Source organism: Chrysoperla carnea, chromosome 5 (genome assembly GCF_905475395.1).
Source record: "Chrysoperla carnea chromosome 5, inChrCarn1.1, whole genome shotgun sequence".
NCBI classification, from domain to species: domain Eukaryota; kingdom Metazoa; phylum Arthropoda; class Insecta; order Neuroptera; family Chrysopidae; genus Chrysoperla; species Chrysoperla carnea.
The window spans coordinates 69,895,204-69,907,133 of NC_058341.1; the positions used below are offsets into that span (position 1 = coordinate 69,895,204).

The following is an 11,930-nucleotide window of genomic DNA, read 5'->3' on the forward strand; positions in this document are numbered from 1 at the left end:
ATATATTGCCTGATGGCAATTTGTTCCGATGATTTTTATTAAGTAAAAGAGAGTGTGACACTCTTTAAAAAATGATCCGGTCTTAACTCTGACCTATCCTTTACATTCCTAAGGAATTTTAATGTTAAGAAGACGCGCTATCTAGGAATAGAAAAATGAACTAATATTGTTTGCTCTCGTAGATATACAATATGTAACAGGATCGTTGTTTTCAATGTTGTATATATTACATACCATAGATAAATATATAAAATAGGTTAATGTAATAATTTTTCACTACAAAAAATTTTGTTCTAGAATTATAACATTAAAATAATTGATTTTATTTTAATTTGGATCATTATGTCGTTTAAAAATCGTTTTGGTGTCCCAATGTGAAGATTTCAGTTTTCATAAATTCCCAAAGTGTAATTAGCAAGAAAAAAAGTTGAGTATAATGTTTAACAAAAGGCAAGTTTGAATAAAATAATTTCGAAGTGTGTGTACCAGAGTGTAAGAATTAAGTAGGTATATTTATCATAAAAAATTAGTTGAGTCAAACAAAATAAGTTTACTTTTTATAAGTTTATTATTTTTACTCGTAGCGCTGACGTCTTAGCATTAAAAGCTCATTTCATTAATTGGCTAATTATTACCTTAATCCACTAGTATTATTTGTAGTACAGGCAACAATTCCACACGATTGTATTCCTCCGTTAGTCATACTACTAAATGATCGAACTCCATCCCCTATTGCGAATTGATACTTATAATTAGTCGAATTTAAATTCATAAGCCTCGTATTTCGACTTAGGCTAACATTAAATTCACAACAAACAGTATTTTGGCAAACTGTCTCATGTATTTTATCTTTATTTAATGGCAACGGCTTAAAACTATAATTATTCATTTGATACGGAACCGTTTGTATTGAAATTGATTCGTTATTATTAGCAGGTGGATGTTTATTCTCGTATAAAATGGATTCTCCAAATTTAGGATAAATTTTATAAATATATTTTGAGTGTGGAAGATAACGATTATCTTTTGATACTTCTGAAATAATCAATGTCGATTCTTCTTTTTCTGTTGCATAATAAACATTGTTCTTTGTACGGGCTTGAAAAATTCCAGAACCAGTTGATCCATATTTAGGATCATTTACATTTGAGGCTAACAGAGTTGCATTATTTACGTACGCCCATCCATCTTGAATTTGTAAGGCTGAAACAAATATATCAGAATCACTATCAACGAAGGGAATTTCTATTTAAGAATAATTAAAAATAAAATTAATATTTTTAAACTTATTATCTGTTAGTGTACTAAATGTTTGAAGACGAAACCTTAATATCAACAATCTGTTCGATTAAGTAATAATATTTATATTATGAAACAAAGGCGTGCACTAATCCAAATTCGATTATTTTTCGCGGAGATTCAGCTGTTTGAAATTTAGGTAAAATTTTGTGTAAAAATTTTGTTCCTTTAATAAATTGGTTGTGTGAATTTTTATTCACACTTCAAAACTTCACTTCAAAAACTTACCTGTTAAAAATGGAAGTTCTGACATCCATCTTGCTGGAAATATAAAATGTCTGATATTATAATTTTTAACTAACGTTAGCGTTGGTTTATCGAATAGAATGTCAAAACAAGTGAACAGTCCAAAGCTGACATTAAAATCAGTGTTGAATATAGAAATTGTAGGAACAATTGTTGAATTCAATAGAACTTCTCCATATTCTCCAAATAAATTATGCTTGCGGTATCTAGAATTTAATATGGCTTTCAGAAATAGTATTTATAAAGAGTTGTTTATAAAAAATATAATTACAAAGAAAATTATCTTGTTTAGATATTAGTACGTTAGGCACAACGCCAAAACAAGCGAAACACTTCACCTTATATTTTTACCGGTTGAGATCAACATTATTTGATCAGCACATTTGATTACAACATTATTTGATCAGTATTAAATATGATAAAACCTACAGTAATTAATTTTTCGAAAATATGAAGTGGCTTAAATTTTACTCTTAGTCGACAAAATCTTGCTCATACTTGAGCTAAATTTTCATAAAATGTCTGATTAATTCTGAAAAAGTCTTCTAGCAGAGTCCAAAAACTTATAATATGACTGTAGAAGGAAAAACAAAGACAAACGCCAAGTAAATATTGTTAATTTTTAAAAAAATATACGGTAAATCATGTTGAAATTCAACAAAAATTCGTTTTTTTTGCTATTTGATACATCAAGATATTTTTTACTATAAATGAACAATGCCAATTTTGCATACATAAACCATTTCCGGTAAAACTGCAGAACAAAGACAATCAAGAGAGATCAATCTTTTTCTCTGAAAGATCTTCGATACTGCCATATAGGTACTACCTTCAAATTTAGTTATTTTTGTGTTTAAGGTAGTACGAGGCAAGTTTAGACTTGTGATTGAAATTAATTGCACCTTATTTTCAACTTCGATGATGAATTTTCTAATAACTTTATGAATGTAGACGTAAGAATAAAATTTTTCGATATCTTCCTTAGTTTTCGAAATATCGAAAACTAAATAATCAATCAAAATTTTCAATTTTCGATATTTTGAAAATTACTCCAGATATCGAAAATTTTTATTTTTACTTTTTGTCTTGTTGTCAAGTTATAACATATTTCACCATTAGTTAAAATTGAAAAAAAAAAAATTTTTTAATTTGTGTCCTCACTACCGTGCACATACATTTTTAATAAGACAGGCACAACGGTTTTTACTTTAATTTAAATAGTTTTTTTAGTTTTTTTTAAATAGTTAATAGAAATCTATGGTAACATATCCATCTATCGTATTCCCATAAGACCAATGTTAAATATGCCTACTTTTGAAATAATTTATTTAAATAATCGAGTAAGCCCCCTAAAATTTTCAGAATTGATTTAGACTTAGTCCAACTTTATATACAAAAAAAGTAAAATTTTTAATCCGAAATTGTCATCAACTCTCTTGTGATTTGTAAAACGCAATGCAACTCTTCTAACTTGTTTTGGAAATTGCCTTACTTCTACATACATACCTTGCTTTGACCATATATTTTTACTAGATAGGCCCAACTTGTACCAAGTATGTACATTTTTGCTTCACAGAGAAGATTAACAAAGACAACAATACAATATTCAAACAACTGACAAAGAAACACAATAAGAGATAATGGTATTCAATGCGCATGATCGTATTGATGGAAGTTAACTGCTTCAATAGTTACTGTTTGTTTAATTAATTCTGTATAAAAGTTCTAAAAAATGGTTAGATATTGTTTTATTTGCAAGGAATGTTTTAAATCAGACATATATCATAGATTAGTAAAGTTTAATTAGTAAATAATATTTATTAAATGGCAATTATTGTGCTGTAAATACGCGCCAGTATATTTAATTGTATATTAAGACATGTGCATTAATAACCACGCTCTCTTATTTATTATCTCACTCTGTTAACAGTTTCATAGTAAATATTCAAAGATACCTTGCGATGACTGTTCCATTTCTATCAAAAGCAATATTTGTGTTAAAAAAGTATACTTTATCTAAGCCACAATCACGAGTATCATTTAACTCTTTTTGTGTGATATTGTTACAATCAAATATTTCATTAACATTAACCACGATATACATTTCATACTGTTTCGCTAAGCACGATAAATTTTTCAACACCTGTAAAAAACATGTCAAAATAATTTATTGAAAATTAAATATCCTTAAAACTATTTAAATAACTATAGTTTTATGTTTATATTGATAGCACTATCAACTTGCTTTAACTTCCTCAGATATCGAAATAAAAAACTTTATGATCTTACGTTCGTCCTGTAATTTTATTTATATATAAAAAAAAAAAAATATGGGTGCTGACCATAAAATTTGATGGGGTCACATTCATTCGGAGCCTTGGACCAAAGGTACGGAATTCACATCAGAAAATTAGAGTGCTGAATAAATCTCGGAATTACAATTTTTACATTTTTTCGATTGCATTATTTTTGACTTAGGCAGAAATATGGTAGTACATATTTTCTATCAAGAAATTAAAAATACGCAAAGTAAAAACTGCTCTTAAATAAGAAATGGAACACTTACGCTAGAAAAATTATTGTAATAACATGGACTAATTTTCTGAACTGGATTTGGAACGTACAATGAAAAATTAGTAAGTGCTTTTCGATCTGGATCTGGATATATTCCCTCTTCAGGGAATACTAATATATCCACTCCCTAAATTAATTCAGATATTTTATATTAAAATTTCCAATTTACATGCGCTTTACAACTCACCAATTTCTTAGCGTCAGATGCAACCGAATTATATGTTTTTAAATTATACTCCACGGATCTATTGATCCATTGATCATCCAAATGCTGTTCGTAAACTCCAGCAATATATGTTGAATACACCTAAAACAATTTTATCCATATCTTATCCAAATTTTTATGCCCTGTGTTTATGTAAAAAATTGGGAGTATTTTAAGTGCAGTAAGTCAAAGTTTGTAGCGCTTAGAAATTTTGATGGTACAAACACAATTTTTAAACAAGCAGCATAGGTCAATTGGACCATGGGTATTACCGTAGGTACAATAAGTGATATACAGGGTGCCTAACTAAGTTGGCAACCCTGTATGGAAACATATGGAAAATTTTTTTATTATAAGGTTTACGAAAAAAAAAATGTATTCTTTATAAAAAGCTCTGCTTTCAAAAATATTAACATTCAGCTATTCACTTTAGACATCGAATATACGAGTTTCCACAAATTGAGAAAGTTCAATAGGAATGTTAATGGTCGCTTAGGAATGTAAACTGCTTTAAACAGATAATAAGAGAAACGGTTCAAAAAATTGCTCCCAATATATGTAGGAGTGTATTTAAATAATTTCGTTAAAGAACAATTACAACTGTTAGGAATGAATTGTTAACGAAAGTATCGAAATATTTATTCTCTGAAAATTTTAAGTTTGTAATCTTTGGGGTACGCCCGTACGGGATACAACTTAGCTTTTCTTAAATGGCACTCCTTTTATTTTTTTAACAGATTTGAATGGATTATTAATTTTAAAACATGTTTTGTATCAGAAAATTTATCTAAATACAGATTTGACATAGTTACTGCCATAGACAATAAATTATAGTATAATATAAATATTTATTATCTATGGTTACTGCAAGTTTAAATTTGAAATTACGGAAATGAAACAAAAAATTATCTAATAAATAAGCGTATCAACCAGCACGCTTTCAGGTGATAATTATTAAAACTTATAGTGGATTTATAATGCGAGTAAAATTTTTAGTAGTTAAAGAGTACTTCAATCTTCGTAGTAAATTCTATTCGCATCGACAGAATTTAGTGCGGGCCTTGTGCTTACTTAATCCAGCACTGAACTCAAAATACCGGTTTTCTATGGACTTTTTTGGTTCATCGTCGTGGTGAGTAAATAACGATGTAGGTATAAGGCTTTCATTTACAAAATGATTATTTTTTGTTTCGGACAAATTTCAATCAAGTAAAGACGTATCACGTATCTTCTATCCTAGTCAAAAAGCGTTGTATGATAAAGATGAAATATATATTTTCTTTAGTTGAATAGTTTTTTGACAACTGTCCGAAACAAAAGCAAATCGATGGAAAGGCGTGTTTGTTACCACAAATATCCATAGATTGGCTGATCTTTAAAGATTATAATAAAATAATAGTAGTTAAAAGATGGTAGTGTGAGTATACGGATTTTTTCCAAAGATGTGACACTTAAGGGAAGCTTCTAAATGCATTTCAGATTGATCGTGTAACCGGTATCGTCCCAGATGGTTTTATTGTTGGCAAATAGTAGACAAGGGAAACAAAACAACCGATTGCTGTCTTTGCAACCTGTCAGCCAACATTATGAATCAGATCGTTTTGTGTTGAATTTGCGATTCACTTTATCTTTAGTTTGTATTAATTTCAAATCCGGTGTACATCGGCCTTTCACGATCATTTGTTTTTTTCATCGAAAGATACGTCTTGAAAACGCATAATTTGTTTTCTATGCACACATCATCTGAACAAGTTTGGCAGTGAATATTATACATTTCCTCTATTATCAAAGTTAAAATCTTAAACACCTGATAATATTACCACAAACAAATCAAAACAATCAATATTGGACTCGACTCAGTATAAAAGCAATAAGCCGAAAAAGATATAGTGGTTTATGTGCGTACATCACTAAGCGTTATAAATAAAAGAGATCAATTCACAACTGATCAATAAAATACTTGTAGTGTTAAATGAATAAGAAACGAAGCTGCTTCGGTAAATCTCGTAGTTTGTCGTGTTTTAAAAGACACTGTCTTAAGTTAGTCTTTCTATGCGTTCTTATGTGCCAGTGGCATTTTATTGTATTTATACGAACGCACACACGTATGACTCACACATATGAGTGCACACATATAATAGTCTAGTTAACATCCACGATTTTTTCTAACTTTTTTGTATATTCTCCGAATATTACGAAATAGGTGTCATTCGATTCGTAATTTTATGTAGAAAGTTTACTGAAAAAAATGAAATGGCGCTAAAAAAAATTGCAAAAGTTATAAACAATTAAGTGAGTAAGTAATCTAATATTTATAATTTTTACAGAGCCTTGAAAATAGCGCAAAATATGACAAGTTTGGCTCTCGCGCGCGTTCTGTCTTTGAGACATACTAACAAAAAAAATTATTTAAACATATAAAATATGAATATTAATAAATAAAAAAATTAATGTAGTTTTGAGATACATGAATAAACAATAATCCGTGGTTGAGAAATTTTTTTCCTAATTTTTGAATTAGTTATGTAATTGTTAACTAACAATTTTTTCTATATAGAATGTTAACATAAAATCTCCGATAATTATTAAATTAAAACCCCAGAATTTTTTTCCCTCCGTGAAGTTATTCTTATTAAGCTTACAAATAAATTACCGTTTATAAAATTTTAAAATTTTGATTTTTCAATTTGTTATTAACATTTGAATATTAAAAAATGAAAAAAAGTAATGAAAACAAATATTTTTTTTAAATTTTTTTATTGTTTTAATTTTTTATAATTAAAAGCTACATAAAAATAATTTTATAAAATTTTTTACAATTGTTGTTTAAAAAATTGTTATAAACAAATACATTGTTTATGAGTAAATCGAAATTTTTTTTTTGCAATATGTTCATTAACACAAATTATGATTTAAAATAAAAAAATTTTTTCTTATAAAAATTTATTTGTTGCTTAAAAACGCGTTTGTTAATTAACAATCTCTTTTAGCTACTAATTATTAATATTAAGAAATATTATTATTTTTTTTAAATTTTATAATTGTTTTAATTTTTATAGTTAAAAGCTACATATAAATAATTTTTTCAAATTTTTTACAATTGTTTTTTAAAAAATTGTTATAAACAAATACATTGTTTATGAGTAAAAAATTTGAAAAAATTATTTTTATGTAGCTTTTAACTATAAAAAATTAAAACAATGAAAAAATTTAAAAAAAATAATAATATGACGTAAAAATTTTATTATGATTTTTGTATTCAGTGGTTTGAGTTTTTCTTAAAAAATAGCTAATATTATTTTGGCTACTAAAAACGCACCGCAAAGTGTTTATTTATAGACTAAGCGTACTACCTGAAAAAGTAGTCAATTTACTAAATAATTCGTTACAGGGCACACTCAGCGGGAAATGGTTGGTAAAGGGGCTACAAATGTTGGGTAAAAAATCCAACAGCTGAATGTTTGAAGAATTTTATTATTGTTGAGAACTATTACATTTAACTTTTTTTGATATGGCGAGTATTTACGCCACAAATCGCAAAAAACCTTTAAACCGCCACCCCTCTTCACCGTCAAACATTCAGCTGTAACGAATTTTTTTGTTAAAAAAAGTACGTTTTCACTATTAGTATGAAAGATTGTTTCCAGTCGGTTTATCAACAAATATACATTTGATTTGATTTTTATAAACACTAATTATAACATTGTACATACCTGAAGATAAAAACATGACAAACAAATCAAAATTAATAAATTATTAAAATTCATAATTTTTCTAAACATGTATTCGCGTTTTTTACTTTAGGTAACAATTATCTTAAACTCGAAAGAATGTTTCTTAATTTTTCATTTCAATAAAACAATTATTCGTTCTGTTGGTTATGCCTATCTTTATGACGATTAATGAATGAATTAACTCTTTGTGAATGAATATGTCTTTATGACGATTAATAACATTTTAAGATTAAAATTAATGATTTTATGATTACAACTTGTACCAGTTTTTTAGTAAGTTTTATAGCATAAAATTATTTGCTAAGCAGAGGCAAAGTCTCTACAGGCACGTGGCTACAAAAGGGTGCGAGTGTGAAAGCTTTTAAGCAAATATAAAATTAATTGTGCAAGTTGACATTTTTGTAAAGTTATGACATATAATTTGCGCAAAGGCAAAATTATAATAAAAAAAAATAGCAAGGAACTTTAAACTTGGAACAATAGTCAAAGAATATGAAAAGGACACAAAGAGGGTAGGAAAGAGAAAGTCCACAGCAGATGAATTTCCTGAAGATATTATTTCTTCATTTTCTGGCCGAGAAACATTAGAGTGACAGTATATGACAGGCAGGTGGTTGAACTTCAAAAGAGTAGTATTAACAGATAATATGAGAGTAGTTCAGCCCCCTATGAGCCAAAAAAAACAAGGTTAGCTTTTTTGAGATATACACTTCGTTACCAAGGGGGGATGAGTTCTTAATGGAACGACCTTTTTGCCAGGTTTTTTGAAAAATCTTGAAAAAAGGTGGTTTTTTGGTAAAATTATTGATTTTCGCTCATAATATTAAAAGAGGAAACCAAACTTCTTAAAAAATGAACTGAAAAGAAAAAATCAAGTCCAGCAGTTTACATAGCGACTCGCGATAACAGTCGGAATCCATTATTAGGAAGATTTGAGGTCCCGACTGTTAAAGTCGCTATGTAAACTGCTGGACTTGATTTTTTCTTTTTAGTTCATTTTTTATGAAGTTTGGTTTACTCTTTACTCAGTCGGGTTTTTTGATTTTTTCTTTTCAGTTCATTTTTTATGAAGTTTGGTTTACATTTTACTCAGTCGGGTTTTTTGATTTTTAAATTTATTTATTTATTTTACCCTTTTTAGTTATGATTATAAGGCGGTAAATTTCGCAATCTTATCATTTCATTGAGAGAGTTAATACCATTGGGTTTATTAAGTAACTTACGATGATCTAAACTACTGATTATTCCATCTAGATATCTCATCGGTTCAACGCTACATAAGCTTGACCATTCGCACAAATACGTGAACTTAAATCAACTACACGTTGATCTAAAGTAGTTCCTTCTAATTTATGTACAGTAAAACTCCAACACAATATTCTGCCCTGGCAACGAAGTACATCATATTCTGTCGTCGATGGTTCGATTCTGCTTCAGGTACATCTCCTACTCCAGGTACATTTTCTTTAATAATTTTGACACCAAATTCTACATAAACAGCCTGAGGCAGTTTTGGAAGTTTAATTTCTTAAAATCCTAATTATGGAGTTCCATAAAGTGAAGCTCCCTCAATTAATTACATGTATACATATTGGCTTATAAACACATTCCCTGTAATAAGAGTCACGACCCATTCTTGGAATGATTTCAGCCGGTCTAGATTTTAATCGATTACGATTGTTAAAGTCACTACTATACAAACGACTATACAGTATAAGCCATTTATAATAAGTTCTTTTCCTTTCAGTTTTATTTTTCTTGATGAGTATAACGTCAGTCGAATAGTCTACTTAGCAGCTATTCCATGATACACTACTTGACATAGTTCGTCGGCAATCAAATTCGGCCCGCGCGTTTGGCATCTAGTGCGCCACATAGGAACACACATGCATTCCTTTTACAATATGGCGTCTGTTGATCGTCATATTGCATTTTCATTAGGTACTGCTATACCTTCAGTAGCACTCACAAAGTTAAGACAAATCGATTGACATAAAAAAACATTCCTTTCACAATGTGACGTCTGGTGGTCGCCATATAAAATTTTCATGGCTGCGATATCTTCAGTAGCAATTACAAAGTTAAAACAAATCGATATATAGAAACACACATTTTCACAATACGGCCTCTGCGTTTGGTCTCTAGTAATCCATCTAGAAACACCTATTTTCTCAATATGGCGTCTGGTTGTCGCCACATTGAATTTTCATGACTACCATATAGCTCTCCCAAGGTTGAGAAAAATCGATTGACGTCTGAATCATCAAAATCGGCCAACGCGTTTGGTCTCTAGTGAGACAGATAGAAACACGCATACTTTCTTTTTCACAATATGACGTCTGGTGGTCGCCATATTGAATTTTCATTCCTGTCGTGTTTTCAGTAGCACTTACAAGGTTAAGAGAAATCGATTGAAGTCAGAATCATCAAAATCGAAACACGCGTGTGGTCTCAATTGCGCCACATACATTCTTTTCACAATATGACGTCTGGTGGTCGATATATGTGATTTTCATGACTGCCATATCTTCAGTAGCACTCACAAAGTTAAGACAAATCGATTGACGTCTGAATCATCAAAATCGAAACACGCGTTTAGTCTCTAGTCAGCCACATAGGAACACACATTTCACAATATGGCGTCTGGTGGTTGTCACATTAAATTTTCATGACTGCCATTTGGTCTCTAGTGAGACAGATAGGAATACATATATATAGCCGATAAACACTTTACGACTCCTTTGCGTTGCTCAGTCGGGTAAAAATTTCACAATCATTATCACTACATATTATAAAACAAAGTCGCTTTTTCTGTCCCTATGTCCCTATGTCCCTTTGTACGCTTAAATCTTTGAAACTACGAAACGGATTTTGATGCGGTTTTTTTTGTTAGATAGAGTGATTCAAGAGGAAGGTTTTTATGTATAATACATCCATATTATAGTAGAGTAAGGGGTTGAAATAGGGGTTGAAAGGGATACGTTTCAAAAACTAAAAAAGTTGTGCATCGATTAAGCTCAAATATTGACACGATATACAACCAGCTTCAAAGATCTATTGTTTTTATCTACTTTTAACCTTCGGAGGGTAGAAAGGTGTATTTACAAATATACCTAAGTGGGGTATCAAATAAAAGAGCATGACCTGTATATTACAAAACTGTTATCCCACGCAAGGAAATGTGGAGGGAGGGGTACAAGTGGGGATGTTGCCCAGCAAAGCGGGTAGTTCACAGCTAGTTATAATATATAAGGATTTAAATGAATTGGTACTTTTATTAGACCACGTGTAGGTAATTAAATTTTTTAATATTACATTAATTACATTAATAAGGAAATACCATTTACGTTATCGCATAATATAAATCATGAATTTAAAAAAAAAATTGAAAATTTCATATTTATACTGTCATTCTAGACAAGTCCGTAATAATTATTTATTCAATTTATTATATAATTTTTTCCGTAATAGGTGTATATAATTTACTAGCTTGATAGCATCTTTCTTGCTCTCACTTATCCCCCTTCCATAACACCCTGTTGTACAGTTTTCAATTTAAAAAAATATATATATTCATAATTTGTTCTTTATTTTTAATTTAAAATGATGTTCATAGATGGTGCAATGAAATGTCAATGAATAAGTTTAATTTTTTTATATATCTTTATATGAACTTTATTATTATAGAGTTTCATTCAAATCCATTCAGTAGTTTTTGCTTGAAATCGTAACAAGCACACAAACAAACAAATAAAGAATCTTACTTTCACATTTATAAAATATAAGGACAATAATAATTTATAAGTTAAACCTAGTAGCTATTTTTTAGAAGAAAAAAAAATTAATTTGTATGAATCAATTTGACTAGTACT

The 11,930-nt window shown here is 29.2% G+C and overlaps 1 protein-coding gene across 1 annotated transcript; it reads right to left on the reverse strand.

Moving 5' to 3' along the window:
* Window positions 1–631: 631 nt before the first annotated feature.
* On the reverse strand, window positions 632–8,114 carry LOC123301363 (vanin-like protein 1). Its single transcript, XM_044884100.1, has 6 exons — window positions 8,038–8,114; window positions 4,307–4,426; window positions 4,112–4,246; window positions 3,501–3,688; window positions 1,528–1,751; window positions 632–1,203 (listed from the first exon to the last, which is right to left on the reverse strand). The coding sequence occupies exons 1-6, from the start codon at window positions 8,104–8,106 to the stop codon at window positions 632–634; spliced, it is 1,308 nt and encodes a 435-aa protein (XP_044740035.1). The 5' UTR covers window positions 8,107–8,114.
* Window positions 8,115–11,930: the final 3,816 nt, after the last annotated feature.